Consider the following 24,240-nt stretch of genomic DNA (forward strand, 5'->3'; position numbering starts at 1 on the left):
CCCTGGGTGTTTATTTCCCATGATGAAATTGTCCAAAGGCTGATGACTCTGTAAATAAACAGTTCATGGAGCAGCAGTTCCTGGCTGCAGGTGACTATTGCAATTATTATTGTCTAATCACTGAAGGATAGATGTAGGAGTTTAGGTGTAAAACTCCAGTTTCCGTCTTTTTTATGGTAATAATTTAGTGATCTTTACAAAAACAAAATTATTACACAGCTTTCTTTTGATTTTGCACCAAGATATTTTGCCTAAATCATGACCCAAAACTATAAGACTGTTATGTTAACAAAAATCTCCATCTCCACGCCATGAAAAGAAAACATTGTTAGAATCTAACAAATTCAATTATACTCCATAAGCCGACCTGCTCTTGGGCAATTTAATCAAATACTGACAATTAATGGGCGTCATGTGGCTGTCTGTTGGTACCAGAACAGCTGAAAACTACAGAGAAACAGGAAATGTGGCTGCAACAGCTTTCATTAGTGATTTTCTTCTTGTTCCTCAATATATTCAGAAAATCAATTTTTATGATGACCAGATCATTCCAGTATTACCATATGAAAATGTTTCATTAGTTAATCAAAGATGGGTTCAAGAGTGCAATGGTGGGACAGGATTTATGTCTTGTTTTTCTTGAATACCCAGTACTTCCTGTGCAGCAGGCATATTGTACTGTCTTAATTAAGCACCTCGTGTTCTGTAACTCAACATGAGACGTAGTTTTCTACATCACCCACCTTAACATGCTTTGTCAGCAGAATTTACTGCCTATAGATTCCCTGTATGGGTAATCTATAAAGTCGTCCCTCCTCACCCCCATGCAGCTGTTAGAAACTGTGTTGCAGAGGGAGAAATTAAAGGGTCCAGAAAACAAGGATCTATAAACATATTATATCCTGTTGTTAATGGAAATGTCATCATCAGAAATCTCATAGCTCTATTGAGTGATGAGCCAATTTCCCTGACTCTCTAAACCACTCACATGTAAAACGGCCGGAAATTCCCAGTAGCACCGGTGAGCCACGCCACCACAAACAAAACGACCAAATTTTCCAAGCAATTAAATTTAAATGCCTCCTTTCCCAGTTTTGAATGAACTACAATAAAAAGGTATTTGAAAATAAAAGTGGAAAGCTTCGCTTGGAGGACGAATAATGTCACAAACATTTACTGCGTGTGGTCACTCCCTGCTGGTCACTCCATAATAACCCTCCCCATACGATTGAGTTATCATAAACGAGCTGCGTGTCTCTAAAGCCCGGATCTGTGGTTGAGTGACCGTGACGCTGACCATAACTACTCCTGAGGCAGTAGCATCAGGTAGCATCATGGTCATATCTGTGGGTCAGTCGGTGTAAGAACACTTAACCTTCATTTTATCACAGACATTCCTTTAAGACGATGTTTGCAGCTGTTTTTTAAGATAAATAATAGAATAGCAGGGGTAGAGCTGATGTGCAAAGGACATGAAGTTAAAGATGAACATTTTAAATTTGAATAAAGGAAAGGAACAATATGGAAAAGTCTGATTTTCTAAGATCTCATACCTAGTTCATCTTCTTGAGGCTAAGGCTTATTCATACCTTTCATAAGGAAATGTGCTGTGATGACATTTTCATAGCTTAATGAACGTTCCTGTGATTTTGTTCCAAATTTCAGCAACAATTAGCTCCTCTATGGAGCTGTCAAGCAGAAAATATTTTCAACTATTTCCTTAGTTCAAGGTGTTCTCTAAACATGGTTAACAGGAACAGTGGTGGTCAAGCTCAGATCTAAAAACCAAGAAATCTTTCTGGTGAACAGTTTATATGTTTGCTTAAGTGTCAAATGAATACCCCAGCTTGACTGAAAAAGACCCTTCAAAGGATTTACCAGACTGTGACTCAATGTCCCACAGTTATGACCACCACATGGAGTCATCATTCCCCCATAAAATGAATAAAAATTTTAAAAAAGAAAGAAACTGACAAAAATGGTAACTTTTCTATAGAATAAACACACCTGAAAACTCAAAAAGGACTCAAGAGATGCAAACTGAAGTTTTGCTGTGACCCTAAAATCTATTGACAGACCTCATAAATGCATGATATAAGACCCAAATAATCAAACCCAGAGGGTTTTATTTATTTATTTATTTTTATTTACTTTATTTTGTTAGGTAGGTTAGGCAAAACTCCCCCAAATAACAAGTGAAGTTTAGTATAACTAGATACTCGATTCCTAACTTTGCTTTGACCCTTTATCATTTTCTCTTTGTGAAACTGTGAATTATGGGGTAAAGACAGGTAATATTACATCACATACTAAATACATGTGTCATATTTAAGTGCTTTTTGAAAAAGCTGATCATTTTTTTTTGCCCATTCAGCCACGCACACTGATCAACTTTTGACTAGGTGCATCTGAAATTTTGCATGTCAAATTATCTTATTAGAAATATTAAAAAAGGTCCATGAAATGCATCATAGGATGCACTTTAGCCAGAAATACCACTGAAATGGGAGGACATATCATCCATGTTCTGTTTTATTATAGGGATGCTTTTATGACAAATCTAAAACCAGGGTTTACTATCCTTTCTGAAACTGTATCCTAATTAGGTGATGCAAGCTTGATGCATGTTAACATCCTAACAGAAACTCTTTCATGTTATGTTTCCTAGGTGTAAAGTTAACTTTTTTCATTCAGCTGGTCTATAATATTTGGAAACAGCTCAGGTTGATGGAGTTCTTGCTGTTTTGTAGATATTTTTACAATAAACCAAGGTGCCTGATTGATTCACCCCTTAAAATCCTGTAATTTTCATCTAAAAGCTGTTTTTATGGATAAAGGACTTGTTATGGACCAGATATTTTATTGGACTACTTACAGGACCTTTGCTTTTGTTGCAGTATCATCTGCTACTGGAGCACAATATGGCTTCAAAAATAAATTGCATTTGTTACTGGTCTGATAAGTAACAAATGCAAGTGTTTACTGAATCTACCGTTATGATTGTAGCCTGAAACGGTACACATCATTCAAACCTAGAGAATCATAGCTTTCTAACGGTCTATAACATGTAGGTATTTGCAAGGGAGGCTGAGTATTCATTTTTCACATCCCATCCATGGGACGTCTATTACCAAGGCGTTAAAATATGATTGAAAAATATTATCGAACTGGGAGGGAATTATGTGTACAAAATATTCTCAAAGACCATAGAATAGTTATTTTACTCATGAAAAAAGAAAAACCTAACCTGAAGGTTACAATTCAATAAAGTTAATGTGGCCACAGTCCAGACTCTCACTGCTGTGGCTGGTCCCTCTCTGTGCATTCATGGTTTTGACTCTGTCTGTCCTGTTTGTGGCTCATTTTGGAAGTAAGCCCTGATTTTAAAGTTGCTACAAAAGCATCGTTGCCATAGAAGGTAAAAATGACATCATGGAAAAAGATGAGCACAAACGGAGCTGGTGAGGATGCAGGTGTCTTGTTGACCCTTGAGCCTTATTGACAGGTGGCATGTAGTCTGTTTTTAATTTCACACAAGCATTAACCCAGTGACCTGTTTCACAGCTAGAAAAAACCCTTGAATAGGCTGATGCCAGTTGGCATGGTAACCTCATGTGTCTTGATTTTCACATTGTCTCCTCCCATTGAACTACAGAGTGCTCAGCATGACTCTGAGTTACAGCAAACAAAGGAATGAAATGTTCACTGGTTGTGACAGTATAAACTGTATGACCATGCAGTCTGAAAGCAGTACAGATTTAAAATCGCTATAACAAGATGTGGCAGATGTTCATAAAACAACAGTTAAAATTAATAAACTACTACTCCTATCTCATGCTCTGAAATCATGCCTCAAATATGTTGTGAGACAAAAGAGACAAAAGCAGAAATACAGTAGAAGTGGGAGGAAAAAATGCTGCTTAGGGCAGAATCATGCACATGTAACAGATTCATCCGTGAGTTTCAGAAAAAATAACAAGTGGAAATCAGTGACAACCTTAAACAGCCAGCAGTCACATCTGATTCACCGTCAGATAGGTCAAATTAATGAAGCAGGAAAAGCATTCTGTTTTCTGACACTGCTGTTTTCTCTCCATTTTCCTCCCACACAGAAAACAAACCTCTTGATTTTTGCTGGCAGATGGTGATGTGCTATCAGAAAGAGACAGAAAAGAAAGAGAACGGAGAGCATTGAGACACATCAGCCTATGTATTACCATATTCAGTGAGTTCTTTCAGATAATTAATTTTTGGTTTTGTTCTCTTAATAAATATCAATGCTGATTTTTGTCCCATGCTCACTGTTACAAAATTAGTAAAAACCATTAATGAACAAAGATATCATACTTGTGTTTTATATTAGTATTGATCAACATATAAGACTGTTGTGTTACTTTTCTTTTAACAGTTTCACAATGTCTCAAAATTATCAGTGATGACTGACACTGAAAACAAAATACTAAATGCACTGAAAGGTGTTGTTTTTAACCCACATTGTACTTTATTTATTTATTTATTTATTTATTTACTATTTTGCAAAGCTTTTCTATAACGTATTCCTAAACAATCCACTAGGGGGTGCTAGAGTAAAGCGAAAGATAATGAACTCCACAGAGGTGATGTATGAGGCTTTTCCTTTAATGAACAATTCGTAATGAATTGATTTTAACACACTGTGACAGAGATAAATCATTGCTAACTCAGATAAGTGGAGGTTTTGATTAAAAACTTTTGAATAAAGTGTTGGTAATGACTGAATATGTGCTGAGCACTGTTTGCAACCCTTTTATAGTATGCAGCAGTGAGGGTTGAAGTAATGCCTCTGCAGTAATAATCACACAGGTCTTTGGTGATTCATACACATACAACGATTTTCTGCTTATAACTGAAGGCTGCCATTTAAAGCAAAGTAGTGCTGGAATGACACCTGACCAAAATTAAACCATGAGTGCTGGATGACGTATAGATGTGTCATAATCTCTGCTAGGGGCTTTGCGTTACTGTGTTTACCTGGATAGTGTTTGTCAGTAAAAGTCACTGGGTCAGATAATTGAGTAAAAAGAGACAGATGGTGGCAGCATTTACTGCTGATTACATAGAAGCTATAAACTGCCTCTCAGTAGCTGCGGGTATCAGGACCAAACCTATTAAACTGGCAGAGCCTGAGTCTTAGAAGGATGCAGTTGCACCAGCAGAAGAGTTCAGGGTTTAAACAGACTGCAAGTGCACAATATGCCTTTTTTTTGGTGGTGGTGGTGGTGGTGGTGTTTTTCAAACTTACTCCCCATAGGATCCCTGTGCCACTTCATGTCAAAAAGAAAACTTACTCTTCCTCACGTTGTTAGAGTTAGCAATCCGGATGCTGAGATGTAGCTGTTCTTAACCATACAAAATCAAGTATACATATCAGAGACCTCTGGGCTAAAGCAAAATTGCATAGAGTGGCTGTATGTGCACAATGCAGGACATAAAAATAGTATATGCTGATGTAGGGCCATGCGCAGTGTCACAACAGATGTAATGTACTGCTGAGAATCTGCTGGACAATGCAAAATGCATTATTCTAGCAAATTGTTTATAAAATCAAGGTATGAGTCTGCATAATGTCAAGTAGAGAAAAGTACAAATAAGCAGAAGCATTTTACTTAACCTGCTGATAATGTGCAATAAAACTAAATTATTTAACTTCTACTCATATACTGCTGTGATATTTACTACAATTCAAGATGTATAACACTGTAACTGTACATCACAAAAGTGTTAACACTAATTTAATATGCTAAAGTTTACTGCAATGCAATAACGTGCTGGTGTTGAATTTATATCTGTGAATGACAGGTTCATTCCACTCTGCATTCTCTTGCAGGGTCTGCCCACCATTCATTTACATTTATCTGATGTATTGGCTTCTCTGAGAATGTGTGCTATGTTTACTGATCATGCTGATGTATTTTTCTAGGGTCTCCACAAGGCAGACAATCAATATTCCAATTACAGGTAGATTTCCATTCTTGCCCTCTAGGATAAAGAACATCAATCAGTATCTTTGTCAAAACCATCATCAACATATGTGCAAAAAGTTGGTTAGAGCAGGATGTAAGCAAATAATCCACAGCTGTGTGATGCCATCAAGCTCTCAAGATGATCATCTTTTCAACCAAACTGCAAGAAAACCATAGAGCAGCTGGTAAAACTGCAAACTTTTGGCTTTCCTAATCTGTGAAGGTGATATGAACCTGATGTGCAGGGTTGCACCCAGTGTAGCAAACATTTCTTTCATAAGATAAACTTTATTATCAGTCACAGGTGACACATAGAACTAAAACAAACTCAGAGACACTCAGGAGGAGCTTCTTCCCTCAGGCTGTCAGAACTGTGAACTCTACCCTGTAGTGACCCTGGCCAGTGTCCTACCTTCATTTACTCATGTTGCTTTAACAACGTTTAAATTTTGCACTACCATTTACATTGTACTATGATAAACACCTAAACACCTCAGCCATTAGATAAGGCTCTGTCCACTGGGGTGTTACACCCCTACCACAGCAAAAAAAAAAGGGGGGGGAAATGTATAATCCCAGAAATATGTAGCTTCCATGTCTATATATATATATATATATATATATATAGTCAGTCTGTAGCATGCACATCACTGCACAATCATTGCATTGTTGGTTATTATATTTATATTTATTGGGGGCATCCAATCCTAAAATATACATCTTTAAATGGATGAAAAGTCAAAACTGTTTCAGCAGTTTCTTTTGTAGAAAATGTTACTTTTACAATAAAGATTTAATGGTAATAAAGTATTTACCTATGTTACTTATTTTGCTAATATCTTTGTGGGTGAGCTGAGCAGTGGTGGTTAGCAATGTTAGCCCACAGTGAAAAGGTTCCTGGTTAGGATATTAGCTGGGACTTCTCTGTGTGGAGTTTGCATCTTTTTTTCCCTGTGCATGTGTACGTTCTCTCCAGGTACTCTTCCCACAGTCCAAAAACATACATGTTAGGTTAATTGGTGATTCTAAATTGGCCCTAGGATTGAGTGTGAGGGTGCATAATAATTTGTTTAGTTTCTCTCTGTGTTGGCTCTCTGATGGACTGGAGACCTGGTCAGGGCAGACCAGATGGTATAACTAGGATAGGCTCCAGCCACCCATGGACCTAAATAGAATAAAGAGGGTATTGAAGATGGATGTTTCATAGCTGTTGCCACATGTTGTTAAAATTAAGGGGAAAACAACATCCAGTGCCATCCCTTTACATCTGGTTGTCTCTTCAACTTGACTTGCCTGTAATAAGGAGATGACACCCAGACTTTTTCAATTAGCGTTCAGCACTGAGAGTCACCCGGTGAGCTTCCAACTCCATTACATCAGAAGGTTTACTTCCACCCTCACTGCATTCTGACTCAATGGTATTGGCAGGACAGTAAAGTGAGCACAATTACCTGACTGGAGGGAATAAGCTGGCCTGCTTCAGCATAATCAATTTTCTCGACTAGATGCTGAGTCCAAAATAAGGACTGTTCACAGATCCATGTCTCTGAACTGCAAGTGCAAGTTTAATGCCCTCTGAACTCCCATCTACTAGTATTCACAAGCATTAGGCTCCCGTCTTGTTCATCTACGTGTATCACACACTGATGGAGACAGATTCTGCCTGTTTGTTTTGTGCCAGGTCATTCATTCTTCCACCCTCACTTCATTGTGTCCAAATGTAGTGAGGGTGGTAGGAATGCTGTCATCAGGCAAGACCCACTCATGATCCTTTGGACCATCTGTAGATAAAGTACTGTCGCTGTATTGCTTCTCTTCTTCCTTTACCCTGGTGCATATTGGCCTCACATTAATGTTGATTACCAGAGTGTGAAGGGAAGTGTGCAAACATCCAGAGGAGGCAGGACTCTTGAATAAATATTTATTGTTCTTGTTTGCATAGCATTTTCTCTCTCACATACGCATGTTTGCTTCTGCCGTATGGTTTATTTTGTAGCCTTTTCAAAAGCTTGGTTCGGTTGTAACGATGTGAACCAAACTCACACAGAATTTGAACTTGGTGCTTAATTCTTATGCACTCATTTATTAATCATAAGCAGGGCAGTAAGACTTTAAATCAGTCTCCTGCATGACAGAAGTGCACAGTGCTTTGTGAATGTGAAGCAACAGAAAACAAGATCAGTCTGAGTTGATATTTTTGTCTTGCTCATTTAGATTTACATGATAGATCATGTGCCACTATGTTTGCTTTTCATAATCAAAACATTCATCTTTTCTGTGTCCCTGCTCAAGGATTGGAGAAAAGCCCCACATGCTGGTGGAGCTACTGTACGTGATCAGAGCGGAGATTGGTGCAGAGCTGTGCCACTCAGACAGCAAATACTCTCCGACTTCCTCTGTCCTCCTTTCCTGGTGCAGCCTGAGAGGAGGGAGGGGAATGGATCTTTTCTGTGAGTCTCCGGCGCTCCTTCAGACTGCTCCCCACCACCTGTCCTTGACTTACTGTGCACAGACAAGACTAAGAAGAAGCTACACTGCTCACTCTTCCTCTGCTACCTTTCTGTCCAGGTTTATGTGAGCAACCACAGTATTCTTAAACATCTGTTTCTGTTTGCTGCTTCTGTCTACCTGTGGTGCTCATTTGTAGTGGTGAGGGGGGAAACATTCGTCCTCGGGCGGTGGAGCTCTGATGGGTGGCAGCGTTGACTCTGGCTGGGACTGGGGATGCTGAACGGAGGGAGGGAGGGCCTGTTTGAGCTGGGACAGCAGCTCCAGCAGCAGGGGGAGTACCAGGCTGCCCTCCACTGCTTCCTCAGCTGCCTGTTGGGACTGACCCATGTGCAGAGCTTCTCCTCTCTGCCCAACTGCTTACACCAGGTGAGTCAGATGGGGACTGGACAACCACAGCCACACACACACACTTTCTCTGTCTTCCACATGCACGACTGTGAATCCACATGCTCATTACATGCATCCACAAAATGTGTTCTATTGTGTATTTGCACAGGTGTCCAGCTACAGTTGCATCACTTCCTCTGTAGAGCATCATATATTATCACACACAGCACACAGGACACCTTCAACCTCGATATCTCTAACACCAATGTCAAATCTGACAACACAGTCCATCATGCGTCTGTGTTGACACTGGAAGTTTACTTCTGTCCCAGCAGGACTTGGTGAACATGCTGCTAAATGAATTGACAATAAAACAGGCTGCCCAATTGTGTGTTTAGCTTGGTCTTTATTGTAAGATGAGGCTTTGTGCAGCTAGCACAAGCAGATAATGTAATGGCTGGCTCATAGAAAGACACAGTGAACAGGTTTTTTTCCCTGTCATAGTGCATGGAGGAATGTCAAAACAATTCCTCAGCTAAGAACTTTGGAACATGAAGGATGATGTTGACCAGGCCTGTGCGTCAAGAAAAGCAGTATTACTTGTTTTGGCAGCTCATGACATCATGCGCACACACACACACACACACAGAGAGAGAGAGAGAGAGAGAGAGAGACACACCTGGGAATGATGTTGTAATTGAATTATTTAACACTTAACCATGTCTGTTGGTTGTCATTCTGTGCATTACAGATAGCTGAACTCTTCATCACCGAAAAGAATTGTATCCTTTACTAACAACATCAAAAGAAGACTACCTTTATTTCCATCTCATGTACCATGTCTGATACTTTTACTTTCCTTTTCATGGAAGCTCTCAACCAGCAGTTAAACTATAAAACTAGCCAGTTGGCCCTGTGAACATGTACGGGATTGTCAGTGGAAGCAGGCGAGGCAAATTCCAGCACAATGGAGGATATAGACCATTTATAGAAAGCAATGTAAACTGAGGGGGATGAGTGGAGTCTTTAGGCAAGTTCATAGTAACACATTGTCCCAGAATGTCAGATGTTTTGTGTGTCACCAGGCTGTGTGTCTGCCTCTTAAGAGGATTTGTGGGCTCTTATCTCTGCACAACAGAGTGGAAGAGCACTAATTAACCTGTATCTTCACTGAGTGGCTTGTGCATCACCACTTCACTGCCACTATAAACTATAGTGGTATGGGACATAGAGATAATAGAAAGGTGTTACATTTCAGGATATATTACCCCCACAGCTTCTCTCCTCGTCACTGAGACACTCCAGCACTTAACTCACCAGCTCAGGTTATCTACCTCACCAAGGCTCTACCTCTCATTGCCCATTTTCCAAAATAGGTCGATTTGCTGAGCTTCGCTCCATGAGTGGCCATCACAGTCTGTCCTTCTCGGCATGAAAAGGTATCTGCTTAAGATACCATGACAGGGTTAAATCTTCTGACACACAGTACACAGTTACATAAGATCATTAATAGTAATGTGTTGTGTCATGTCAAACTAGGGTGTTTTATTTGTGGTAGGGTTACATTCTTTTACATTTAGTGTAACATTACTGCCATAAAACATGGCCACAAAACACGTTGTTTTGCAGAGTTGAAGAGATAATTTACTCATTTATTTGCTCACTCTTTAGCTTGACACAGTTCCTTTAGCTCTTTGAGTATTTCTCATGAGCATCACAGGAGCTGAAGCAGTGTTTTTTTGGTATTTTTCAGTAAATCTCTTGGGAAGAAGGTGAAGGGGTCAGGCTCTTCTGTCTGGGAGCAGAGTGTGGGAACTTTGGAGTTTCACACAAATGTTTTAAGAGAGCAGAAATAGCAACATCTTCCTGCAGGTTATCATGTACAGACTAATCGAGCAGAAGCCAGGCTGAATTTATACATTCAAAGTACAGTTTTGCACCGCTTTGCAAGCTTTCCTGCAGCTGAATGTACTGTATTAGGCATTCCTTATTAAACCTTTTTTTAACCATGAGGTCCCATTGAGATTCAAAATCTCTTTTTCATGAGAGACCTGGATGATGGTGATTGTGGGTATACAACAGCCACTTAAGCTTTGATGTATTGTTATCAGACTTGGCAGTATCCACAATTGACCTTCATTCGAAGCCAAAAGCTCTTTTAGCTGCTGAGTGTTCAATGATCTGGAATTCTTGGAAAGAATAGGGGCTTACGTATAAAAGTTTTAATCTAAACAAAGGATGACAAAAAAAAAAAAAAAAAAAAAAACAGGTCATTCGCTGTCTTTCAATGTTAAAAGTGAACACAGCAATATGAATGAATGAATGAAATGAAAAATACTTTATTAATCCCAAAGGGAAATTCAATTCAATTCAATATTCGATCTAAGCTAATGTATAATGGTTTCACATTTATCCATATTTAATTATTTGATCTATAATTGTATTATACAACAAGAGAGCCAAGATTCCTGCAGGCTTTATCTAATTGTGAACTTCAAGAGGTTATTTCAGTGCATGGTAGGGTCTCGTGTGATTAGATGGGTCTTTGAAGGTGCCAGTGTTAATGCAAGTTGTTGTCGAGTTTTGAAGTGTTGTCCAATTACCAGTTCAGTAGAGGTTGTGTCTATGTGTGTGTGTGTGTGTGTGTGTGTGTGTGTGTGTAGATGGGTTGAGATGAGGTCGTTCCCAGGAGAGGATTGTATGAGGTTCCTGTTGTTGCATTGTTGTGGTTCAGGCTAGCTAAAAATAGCAGAAAGAAGTAGTGCTCTGACCTTTGGTGATGGCTGTTCCCTTCACACTCCCTCACAGATGGTCCAACTCATATTTGCCCTATTCCCAGCTGCCAGGTGACTACGAAGAGCTGGGGCAAGAATGACGCATATCTAATCATCCTGATATATAGCTTAAGATTTGTTCACAACTTTGAAACAAAGAAGGGCAAGAATAAAGTTTCCAAATTTACTCCTTTGAGTTTTTGCAGCTGGTTGTTTATTATTTCTTACTGTACTCTACATAGTCTTCCAGTTTATCATATTCTTCCTCATGCTTTTTTGTATCTTGTGTTTAACTTATCAGGGGTGCACACACTATTTTGTAGCTGTTCTTTTGTTTTGTGACAGATCAGATGTAAAGTTAAATTTGTGTAATGGACTTCCTGGCAGATACGGGTTTTGATTTTCATGTTCCCCCAGTAACAAACAATCCTGACATAGTTCTTCTGGTCAAAAAAAAAAAAAAGAAGAAGAAGAGGGAAACTAGTTTTTCTGGATTTCAAGTTAATTGTTTGTCAGTAGTGCTACGTCCTAACTTCATGTGAATTTATTTGAATTAATAAGTGGTGTCATAGAGTGATGAAAAGTGAAACGCCTTAAATGGAATTTTTACACATGAGAAATCTGATGTTAAGTAGGACATTTAACAGGCACGGCTGTGTTTATTTTAGGCATGCTTCATCCCATTGGTCATTAGATTCACCTGACAAGCATCAATGGTGTCTTTTTACAGTGACAAGAACACTTGGTGCACAGAATGCTTTTACAATGAGAGCTATTTTTAGGATGCTTTAAATAGTCTTTTCATGGAAACAAAAAAAATCTTCTCTTCAGTTTGATCAGTAGGAATTTGTAGTCAACATAAAAGATAATACATTTAAATAGAGAGGTAGTTGAGTGTAATTTGTCTACCTTGTAAAATTCAATAACTGACAAAACAGAAAAGAGTAGAAAACAATAAAAGGCACAAAAGAGACACCAGAAAATTAAAACAGTATTGCAAAGACCAAACATAGGGATCAACAAGGTGTTTTGGATTACTACACGTTCTGTTTGCTCTGAGGGACTGTTCTCAAGCGGGGTGGAAAAAAAAACGTGAGAGCTGTTTTTAACTTCAACAACTGACTAATCCTGCCGACAACTGAGACAGATCCTTCACCCATATAAACAGATGGGAAGGCCCTCCAGTTCATCCAGGCTGAAAAGATGTTCTATGAAGTGGCATTGATTGAGCTCACAGCTCTTCAGGGGAGCCCAGGCAAGTACTTTTCGAATTATGTTATCAGTGAAAACTTCTAGGAAGAGTAAATACGCAGCGTAAACCTCACAGGACTGCACTTTGACTTCCAATGTCTATTTGATGTTATTTGTCTTAAAATTTCCTGAAAGTGAAATTTCCTGGTAATTTCCCAGCACTTGCATGTAAAATAAGTGTGTTTTAGTCATAAGTTAGCTAAATGTGTGACACACGTATAAGGGCACATATCTAATTCAGTATTAAAGAATTAGGTTTTGAAAAATGAATGATTGATTTGCGGTTATCTGGTTTAGTTTTGTTGTTTTTCTTTTTTCTGTGGAGGACCTGATGCTGAAGCTATTCAGACTGTGTTTGAGGCAAGCAGCTCTCCAAAGTGACTTGCAACAAACAAACCTTGCATAAATAAATAGATGCTTAAGCTGTGTTTTGTTTTGTTTTTTGTTGTTGTTTTTTGGTGGTGGTGGTCTGCTTTAGGTTACTGAAGTAATGTGAATGACATCCCATTTTTACCCAGCTCCATCTTTGTTTACAATATACTCTGTGGAGCCTTGTGTGAGCGTTCACATCAAGGCCACTCGTTCGTCACCTGCTGATGCTGCTGCTCCAGACGTCTGCCTCTTCCTTTCTGTCTGCTGCTGAGGCAGCAGCGCAGTGTAGCGTGGGCACAGTGGAGGAGATAGCAGACAAACGTAGTAGAAGACAAATTGCTGCACATTCTCATTAGGAGCTGTGTGTCACGACAGAATACTAAAGCCCCTGATTCAGCACTGAATCAGATTGAATGGTGGACTTCTCCAGGGGCAAAGCTGGCACTATACTGTAGTTGGAGCTTACAAGCTTTCTCTTGCTCACCAGTAGATCCGTTTCTGTATTTACTTTCTGACAGCAGGCATAATTCTAATTTTGAGGATTTTTTATGTAAACTAAATAACTTTGCCTCTCACATGTAGCACTGATTACAAGGCAAATATATTTTTTCATCCACTGTTGCGTGCAGTGGGTGTGCTATTTGTGATCTCTGCATACTGTTTGTGCGTCTCAGTGCTCCGTGGGCGTGGCAGATGTGTTGTTTGACTCCCTTATCTGGTCTCTCCTGTCTTTATCTCTGCTTTCTTGTCAACAGTCCTCAGTTGTCTCCTCTTTACTGTTCATGCAGCAGTGGCAGACAGGCTGATAACCAGATACTCAGGCTTGCTTCTTGCTTTTTGGGGTTTTATTTTCCAGTGACAGAAAAGTAGCGAAGAGTAGCAAGAAGGAAAACAAGTTTGAGAAGCTGACTTTCATTTCATGCCCTGTGTGTGTATAACAGGGCCTCAGGAAGAGGCCACGCTGGGCTCCGCAGGATGGACAACCCCAGAGGACCTTTCAGAGCAGGCCTCCCAGGCACGACACCTCGAACGGCTGGCCCAACTCTGCATCATGAGCAAACAGTAGGTAAACCGTGTCCTCCTGAAGCTTCCAGTATGAAGTAATTAATGGAGTGTAACGTGTTCTGTAAGTTAGAGAGCCCAAAGGGCTCGTCATGGCTAGATTTACTGCTGCATATCATTACAACACATGCTATAAATTTCTTATAGATAACCCATTAAATACTGTATACATTTTTTCTGTTGCATTTTTGCTTCACATTATTTCATAAGACTGATATGTAATAGGTTCTGGTTTTATGTAATAACAAACAATTATGTTAAAAGTTTTTTTTTTATGTCCATAATAATAATGATCAATGTTTTACTGAAATAGAAAATGTAATGATTTGGTTTGCACTAAAAGAAATTAATCACATGGGGTTTTTTTTCTATTTTAATATTGCAGTTTTGATTTCAAAGGGTTTAATAAACAATAATCATATTACCTTTTCAAACTTTCTTTAAAAAGAAATGTACACTTAGCGCACTCACTTGCACTTACACATGTTCCTCTTTCTACAGTGGAAATCTTTTGACATGATAAACCCTAGCTCAAGATTTTTAGTCAGAGTTGAATTTCCTTGTTGATGTTGAGAAAAGAGATACTGCACTCTACCTGAGTGTTACAGGAGGAATACCTTACCTGGATCTGGTGTCTCCTATTGCAGGGGTACTTTGTTGGGGCCGTAGCATTCAACATTTTCTGTCTTTGTTGTCATTGTTGGAATTAGGCCATTTAACCTGATTACCAGAGAGGGTGACGGAGGGTGGAATGTTTGCTCGGAGGAGGGCTAGTCAAGGTGCTTCATTAATGCAAGGAGCATACAGTAGTTAAACTTAAATGAGATGATACTGATTGTGCATGTCTGTACCCAGAGGCTTGGGTTTCTAGCTAAATAAGGACAAGAAGAAATTTGATTCTGTTCTTTGATCTTTTCTTGCGGAGTTCAGAAACACAACCTGCCAAGACTGTGAAACTTGTAAAAAATTACCAAAAAGTCAACATAAAGTGAATTTAATTTATCTAAGTTATGTGGTGAACTGTAGCCCTCACTGCCACTACAGTAAGCCTCATGTTCAGAACTTCCCCTCTATGGACAGGAAGTTGTAACACTTCCTGAATGTCGCAGGAAGTCCTTTTGGCCAAAGAAGGAATTTTCTGTCTTTGCCGATCATATATCCAAGAAGGACCTTCTAAAGCTGTGCAAACTGACACCTGGCTATTACTAATTGAAGGGAAGTGTGGGTTTGAAACAGAAAAGTTTACATATGTCACACCAAGCAGAGCTTGCTCTACATCTACTTGCTCATGTATGGGTGTGAAGGTGATCAACAACCTTCACAGGCTTAAATATGAGTGGAACAACTGGCAGTTCTTCAATGAAACACATCACACTCACTCAGCTTAACACTAAACAAAAGAGCTGCAGAAGGCACGAGGCATGAAAACTAACCCACTAGCACCATGCCTTCTGTAATTCACAGAAGAGGCATGGCTGGCAGAAATAGACGCCGGTTTCCAATTCTTCCTTGAGGTGCCTGTGTGTCCGGCAGCACTGTTGTTTGTGTCCAATCACAGCACACGTGTGTTTAGATTTGTCATGCTGTTGTGCTCCAAACACCGAAACTGATACCCTCGCCTTATAGCAAAGCACAGGCCTCTACATCCTGATTAGGATGAAGCATTGTTAGCATCTTTGGAAATACTTATTTTTTTGTTTTCAAATTAATTAAAAAATGTTGATTATTTTTATTTGGTAATTCCAGTCGTTTTTTTCAGTCAATTTCTTAGACTGTACTTCTCTAATGGTGTCATTTTTCCTCTCTTTTCCTCTCAGACCTCATCTTGCTCTAGAATACAGTGGTAAGGTATGCAAGTTTCATCATTTCGTCTATGCTTATGCAGATTTTAGAACAAAGCCATGCCTTTTGTGGACGTTTTAAAATGATGCACTTCTGTGTTTTTTAGGCAACAAAGATTCACCAAAGAGCCTTTGGTAATGACCATCCAATTACAGCCAGAAGCCTGGAGCTCATGGCAACTGTCTATGCTGAAATTGGCAAGACCGAATATTCCGGTAAACATTCATTTTAAAGGATACAGATTAGCATGTGCTGCCATTGTGAAGATATGTTGATAGTGGAGACTTATTGTGTGCAGATTATTACCCAGCGTAAAACAAACATGGGTGTGTGATTCTGAAAACCACAGTGGAGAACGCCTGTGTGCAGTTGCTCTGCACACAGTGCAATTTAGAAGTGATGTAAAGCACTCCAGTAAGCCTTTAGAGCATGTAAAGCCATGAAAATGTTAAATTAATAAACACTTGCAGTCATGTTGGACACAGGAATGGTTTTATGAAGAGCAAAAGGAGAAAAGTAGCTATGTGACAGTTTCAGGCCATGGTTTTGTTGTACAGTAAGGATGCTTGGCTTGCACTTACAGAGAGCAACACTGCCCATTTCTTAACGCTGCATATTTCGTAAGGAGTGCTGTGCTGTAAAAAGCAATACGTAGAAACCAGCCTTGTTGTTGAGTCAGCTTTCAGAGGGCAGTGAGGCTGAACACGAGCAGCAGCTGCATACAGCAGTATAGACAGCAGCTCCTGATTAAGGGAAACTTTACAACATCTTTTCTTGTTAACCTCAGAAAATCTTAAACATGTTTGAACCACTAAAAGTCAAGCACAAGAGACAGACAGAATTCGTTGTTGCAGATTGGACCACACAGCAGTCTGATCGTACCTTTGTTTGACCTTTTATTTTATATTGTACACAGCAGAATCCTCTTTGACCTACAGTGAGATCCTTTAACAGAGGCACATTTGAGTGTTTACAACTCTCGTCCCCCAGATGCCTTTCACCATAAACTGGGTCACTCACCCTCCCTCTGCTGATAATCTGTTTGTGCATATCACTAAGCTGAATTAAAGAATGTTGTGTTTAACTGAAGTTGTAGCTGTATGTGGAAATATTTGTAATAATCTTAAATTATTACATGAACCTAAATGTCAACTCAAATATAATTCACTCCCATTTCAAATCATATGTATGCTCTTAACAAGAACAAATTAAACCTCAAAAAACTACAAATATAGATCAGATGAGCAAAAGTTAGTTGATTTTTTTTCACTAATGTCAAGCTTTCTTCAGAGTACATGTTGTACTTAAGAGGACAAGATATACTATCAGAAATATGATAAAGATACAGCAACACTAAACCAAACAAAGCCAACACAATGTCATCTCAGTATGTGATTTTAGATTGCATGCAATCGTATTTGCAGAAAATTAGCTTTAGAATATCCAGGATTTCACATGAAACACACCAACTATCCCTGTGCCACACTGACAACATTTTGCGGTTACCATATGGGAACTAATTGTATAGTAGCTTTTAATTTAGCTTTATGTATACAAATAAGTGCCAGTCACTCTATTTATCCACCTAAATAAGATGTTCTACATGTTAATTATCAATATCATGTAAAAGACTAAGTTGATGAAGTCCCCTGTCTTTCATTTGATTGAACAATTTATCAAGCAGTTCTTATAAAACTGTCCAAAAGCTCATTGGCTGTTTTTTCAAGATAAACAAGTTCTCAAGAGTTAAAAAAATTAAATGCAAGGGCATAAATGTTATATTATAGACCCTAATTTTCTTAAGTTTCAGTTTTATACTCTACATCTGTACAGTATATTATTCCTTAATAGATGCTTATTTATTTTTCTTGTATTTATACTCTTAAACTTGAGTAAGTCAGTCTTACTTACACATTAAAGGATTAATCACCTATTTATGAATGTCAGAAAGCATATTTAGACACTGTAGATTGGTAGTAGTATGGGCAGTAAGGGTTAAATTACCCTTTGTTGAAACATTTGCATGTTTCACTTTGTTTAACTTCAGCTCACTGTAAGGTTTGACTCCGACTTGAAGCAGCTCTAGATCTCTGCTCATGTACTGTGTGGTCATGGTTCTCTCATTAGACTCTCTGGGCCAGTGTGTGTCTGCGCTGTCAAAACGTTTCGCTGCTGCAGAATCTCTTAGAGACACCGTCAACTGTCTTCCTCACTCCCACCGAGAGAAACACTCAGAGGTACGCCACAGAAAGGACACGCACCACCAACAGAAGGACACGTCAAAGCCTAAGGTAGGAAGACACTCTCCTGCAGGTTTCTTTAGCAGTGTTATTCTTGATGTGAGTCTCATTGTTTGTAAAAGATGTAAAAGATGTAAAAGATCTGTGCCTTTCTGCTGTTTGCTGCTGGCTTTTAAAGTGCTCTCTGAAGCTTACAATTAGTACAGTTAGTTTTAATTCATTCTAATGTAGGTAATCAGTGGCAAAGTCCCCACCTCCATTCTAAAGAGGCCAAGCCCAAGCTACGGGTCAGACATAGAACTCAACCACAGACGGAAAGGCGAGCGCAGGGTTCGATTCAGGGAGCCAGAGACCACGGTACATGGTAAGTAATCATCCAAGTAAAGTTAAATAAGAATTCAACCTGACGCACATATGGTCAAAACCAAAACATGATACCTCTTTTAACACCTTAATCATGCAAGTCCAGCTCTAAATTCACAGAAACAACATTTAGAGAACGCTTTTATATAATAAGATCATAAATATGGTTATGAATGTTTTATTTGACCTCAAGAATAGTGCTGCCCCAGCTTGCAGCTCAACATCTGTGAACAACTGTGTATGAACTTCACTTCCAAGTAAAGAGAAAACACAAACAAATCAAAGCACTTTGTGACTTCATCCTAAACTGTTCTCCTTTGGGATTTCTGTAAAATCTAAAAATAAATAAAGCATATAATAAAGAAAGGCCAAGAGAGTCCAAACATAAGAAAGTGATTTACTCTTTACAATTAATTATGCATGCAAATGAAGTTCCAAGGAGTCTGTTTCAGAGAGATAGTAAAGTCTGTGAGGGCACAGCAGCTGGTTGGTTGGCCCCTGTTGACTTATTGGCCTCTTCTCTGTCGGCTTCACAGACATTCCTTACTGTGACTATTTAGGTGGTAAGTCTGTTTGAAGAAATCACTATGTTAATCTGCATGAAGGAGAATCAACAGCATTGCATTCTTAAATAGCCAACAGCCTGTTGGGACTAATTTAATGTGGAAAAGCATCGAGGAGAAAGATTTAGTTTGTCCTTAGTGAATTGTTGCTTTTGATTAACAGATTGACATGTAGTGTATAGTTTAGCCAATCACCATCACTCCTTCTTTAACAGTGTTTGAGACACAGAAATGGTTTTGTGTGACAAGATTTCACTTAACAACTGTAAATATAGTGTTTGACTACACAAATACATGAAAAGGGACAGCCAGATCTCTTCATTTGATAATTCAAATTCTCATCATTTACAAACCAAAACACTTGAAAAACTACTTTTGTTGTTTATTCTGCAGCCTATGAGACAACACCATCCCGCCCCCATCTCGCCCTGTTCACCTGCCTCTTCCTGCTGATGTCATGCCTGGGCGTGGCTATGTACTGCACAGACCGCCGGCGCCCACAGCGAGTGTGCGAGGAGCTGGAGGCTGCTTTGGCAGTCTACCTGCTGCACATGAAGCAGCTTCTGTGGGGCTGCTGGATATGGTTGACCATGCAGTGACTTTTACCAACCACAAGTGGAGACATGGAGCCTCCTTTCTGTTACCTTTTTCAGATCCCTCTCTTTTTTCTCCTATCTTTGAAGGTGCCCAGGCCTACAAACACCTCAGCCATTAGACAAGGCTCTGTCCACTGGGGTGTTACACCTCTTCCACAGCAAAAAAGGGAAAATGTACAATCCCAGAAATATGTAGCTTTCAATGTCTGTATATATATATATATGTATATATATATATATATACACATATATAGTGGTGGGCATGCCACTACATATTTAAGTTGTGTTTTGCACACTAGCAATGTTGCTCACTTATAATGCTCATATAATCACCATAATCATGTGATTTTTAAAATTCTGTGAGAGAACGTTTCCATGGAATGCATTTATTTTGTTACAGTACTTGATTTGTGTATATCAGATATTACACAGAAATGAATGTGTATATATGGCTTAATATACTAAGGACTATCACTATCAGTATTTAGTCTTGCAATTGCACATTAATGAATGTAAAGATGTTTGGAAAAGGCTTGGACTGACACGGTGCACATCTGATAGAAGAAGAGAAATAGAAACTGTTCAGTAATGATCAGTGAGACAGTAAACAAAAGGCTGCATCACTTTACAGTACAAGGTTCAATGACTTAGATATGAAAACACCTTGTTATTTTCCGACTGTCTGGTCGTCCAGGTGAGTGATTCCTAGGTCCACTGAAGAGAAGGTCTGCAGCACAATATTACCTATTAATGAAGAGACTATACTCGAACTGGACGAATGCTTATGCTTTTAACAGTTTCCCTCTTTGTAACTGCTTGAATCCCCTCCCCTAAAAGCCCTTTATCCTACATGTGATATATTCTTCTATACTCTATGTCCACATCTACACAAGAATTGGACTTTCAGTTATTTAAACTTTTTTATCTTTTGGTTACCTGTGGTGTTTTTTATTCAAACAATATTCAGGTTTTAATTGTGATGTCAAATTTCCATCTGGCTTTTGAAGAGTGTAAGGATGGGTGTAGGTTCAACAAATATTTGCAACACATTTTTTAAAAAAAAAAAAGAGAAACAACCTCATGTCAAGTTCAGTTCTCTTTTTGAGGCCAAACACAGAAATATAACAGAACCAGATATCATACGTTATTGTACGAGTCCCTTTATCAGTTGCAGGAAATAAAATTGAAACAGCCAAACCACCACACAACTGGATTATACAACTCAAAGGGCACAGTGATGTACATCCCACATACCTCTCATTATGAGCAATAACACACATCACATGGTTTCCATTAAAATATCATTCTCTGTATAACAGGTGTCAGGGAACTCAAAGTGAAGAGTGTTGGACTGTGGAGATCTCACACTTGAAAATTTAAGCAATATAAGGCTAATAATACCTGTGTGGAGGAAAGAAACACTTGTGACTCTGTACTGTCAAACTAAATTATCATTAGCAATAAAAAGATACCCAGTACACTCATGTCCTGTATATGCACACTTAGCTGCTTTTCACTGCTGCCCAAATATTTATAGTTATTTTGAAAGAAGTGCCTTTATGGAGGGTTTTTTTTAGTTCCTGCCGTTTTATTATCCGTTTTATTATTTCAGTTGTTTTGAATAAAACTGTCATTGCCTATCAAAGTCAAACAGATGACTTGCTTTCTTCTTGATGATAAGTACTTGGGGATGTGATGTAACAGAGAGATGCATGCAGGTATATTATTATGTCACAGTAGTAGAGTATATTGTTTTAAAGCCTATAAAATGTGAAGAAGAAGCCTGAGTTACTAAATGGCACATTAGAGAATCCATTTCTTTTATCTCACATCAAATGCTAAAAGCATATTTGGACTGGCTGTTGAATGCATTAATGTTCTGTACTGCAATTTGTCATTATAATAAAAACAAGTTTTGTAGCTGTTGTGTAAATACACTGCAAAAGTACATATTATTCTACTCTGCTGCAGCATGCAAATAAGTTCACCAAGATGTACTGATCTTATCAGAAGAGAAGCCTAGGAATACATTTATTGATGTAGAAAAAAAAAAAGAACATCCTTTTACATCTAAAAACCACCCTATTCATATGTCATGCATTAAGGTCCATGCAGAAGTTTTACAAAGACTTGATTCATTGGCAAAACTGTCCAAATCTTTAATGCTGTCTCTAAATACTACAAATGCATGAGTTAATAACTGTAGGTGTATGTTTGGACTGAAATGGTTTTCATACCATCAAACATTTGTGGGGAGGGGGGCTGTGTGTCTGATGAGATGCACACAATGAATGAATTTAATTTTCAAAGATAAAGTAGATAAGTAGATTTTTTGAACAAATATATTTAACACCTGGAGTTGAAATCCTCCATTTAATTCAATCCATGTTCACTGGAAATAAAAGCCAATTGATTATGATTGTCTATACAGGCAAACATTGGTGTTTCTCATGGCAGGCAAGAGGACTATAAGGTTAAGTGTGTATATGTGCAGCCTATGCAGTTTTTAGATCAGGCCAGTCTTGAGGTCAGAGTCGCGGAGTGAGGAGCGGCCAAGCAGCAGTTCCTTCTCATGAATCAGAGTGTCCAGCAGGTCCTCTTGTCTGTAGTTGTGGTAGACCTTCAGGAAGGCAATCACTGCGATTCCAAGCCAGGTGAGCCATGCAGCCCACAGGCCAAACTGAAAGAGGGACATTATAATATTATTACTGAGATTCAAAATTTGATCAGACTGTCTGGGTGGTACATTAATTACCTGAGCTATTGCAAACTGGTCATAAAAAGCAGAGTTGTCCAGCCCAAGTTCTAAATCCGTATCCTGCAGGTCCTCGCAGCTAAATAGAAAATGGTACTTAGCTGGGTTTATGTCATGGTAATGTCTGAAAATGAGAGGTATGGTAGCCCTGTCTCACCTGCTAGGCATCGTTCCCCCTTCAGTGATGGCATCACACCACAGGTTAAATCCAACACTGACAATGGTGCTGGACAAGAAGACTGTGAACACCACCAGGGAGCTGATCAGCAGGTTGAGGAAGGCATTAAAAATGGAGCTGCAGAGAGAAAACCATCCACACTTAATATTTACAGCATATAGGCCTAAAAATGTAAATACGGTCCTACACAGGATGATTCAGCTTTTACAGATAAATAACTATCAGACAATCGTGGAAATTATGACAACGTTTGCATAGTGTCACACAAACACTATATGTAAACAGTTTATGGCTGATTTAGAAACACCAACTAAAATGTAGGCAAACCCCCGCATCTTAATACTGGAAGATAACGTGATTACGCGTTTTTGCTGGAGTCTTCTGCAGCTACTATAATTATTCAAAACATCCTATCATGGTCCATCATGGAGATTCTGATTATGACAAAAGTGCGCATGTATTGGGGTGTGGGAGAAACAAAAAAAAGGCATATTTGCATTAAACCGTTAAAGCCAAGTGGAATATCCTGCTGCATTAAGCTTTTATGGATCTTCTATGCGACTGTGTCGAGGGGGCACATGGGAATGGTCACTCACTCGTCGTGTCCTTTACACAGAAAGAAGAGCAGCCTCCATGCCTGCACTGCGGATAGGATGAGGGACGCTATCCCGACAAAAGTGATGAAGCTGCAGGAAGACTCGGGTCCCCACTCCTCTACGATGAAGCGCTGCTTCGACACAGTGATATTCTCATTTTGCCACATACCCCGCGTGAAGAGCAGACATTTTCCCCCGAAATCCTCCGTGTTTTCAGAAAGAGGCACTACGGCAATGAACCCGAACACAAAGGCTAAAAAATAAAGGATGCACTGTGCGAAAATCAAATTATCGATGGCCATTTTTTCTGTCTCCCAGCTCAGCTTTCTACGTCCCGGAGAAATTGCGGCTGCGCAGTGGAGGCAGAGATGAGCAGAGGCGCAACATCCGAGGACGCGCTGGGCTGCAAATTAATGAGCAGCCAGAGGCCTTCAGGGCTCTCCATCTTATCTACACCCATGCTGCAGAGACATGCCTCGTCTGTGTTATTCACATACACAGCAGCTTGAGTATATTTAACAGCTGACTGTGACATTTTTTGCTGTAAACCTACAGATTTCTGCTTCTGTTCTCCGTATGAAAGGTTTGTACCTGTAACCCACCACAAAGCCATGAAGGCTTTTTTTATTATTATTATTTTATGTGTTTGAATTATGTATAAATTAAGTGAAACATGGAATAAAACAAATCTCACTTTAAAACAAACTTTTTCTGAAATCTAAAACGGAATTGAAATAGTCCACAAATTTGTGGGCTGAATTTTTTTTTTTGCTTGCAGAACACAAATTTACAATGACTGCTTAAAAAT

The 24,240-nt window shown here is 39.1% G+C and overlaps 2 protein-coding genes across 2 annotated transcripts; one reads left to right on the forward strand and one right to left on the reverse strand.

Annotated features, from left to right (window-relative positions):
• The first annotated feature begins 8,428 nt into the window (after nucleotides 1–8,428).
• c20h14orf180 (chromosome 20 C14orf180 homolog) lies at nucleotides 8,429–21,009 on the forward strand. Its single transcript, XM_041971982.1, has 9 exons — nucleotides 8,429–8,879; nucleotides 9,592–9,622; nucleotides 12,783–12,869; nucleotides 14,179–14,299; nucleotides 16,117–16,147; nucleotides 16,248–16,356; nucleotides 18,269–18,432; nucleotides 18,613–18,745; nucleotides 19,701–21,009. Exons 1-9 carry the CDS (start codon nucleotides 8,727–8,729, stop codon nucleotides 19,904–19,906), a joined length of 1,035 nt encoding a protein of 344 aa, XP_041827916.1. The 5' UTR covers nucleotides 8,429–8,726; the 3' UTR covers nucleotides 19,907–21,009.
• Nucleotides 21,010–21,906: 897 nt separating this feature from the next.
• Nucleotides 21,907–23,994, reverse strand: LOC121631223 (transmembrane protein 179). The gene is made up of 4 exons (XM_041971983.1): nucleotides 23,433–23,994; nucleotides 22,816–22,953; nucleotides 22,659–22,737; nucleotides 21,907–22,583 (listed from the first exon to the last, which is right to left on the reverse strand). The coding sequence occupies exons 1-4, from the start codon at nucleotides 23,732–23,734 to the stop codon at nucleotides 22,410–22,412; spliced, it is 693 nt and encodes a 230-aa protein (XP_041827917.1). The 5' UTR covers nucleotides 23,735–23,994; the 3' UTR covers nucleotides 21,907–22,409.
• Nucleotides 23,995–24,240: the final 246 nt, after the last annotated feature.

This window comes from Melanotaenia boesemani, chromosome 20 (genome assembly GCF_017639745.1).
Source record: "Melanotaenia boesemani isolate fMelBoe1 chromosome 20, fMelBoe1.pri, whole genome shotgun sequence".
Taxonomy (NCBI): Eukaryota; Metazoa; Chordata; class Actinopteri; order Atheriniformes; family Melanotaeniidae; genus Melanotaenia; species Melanotaenia boesemani.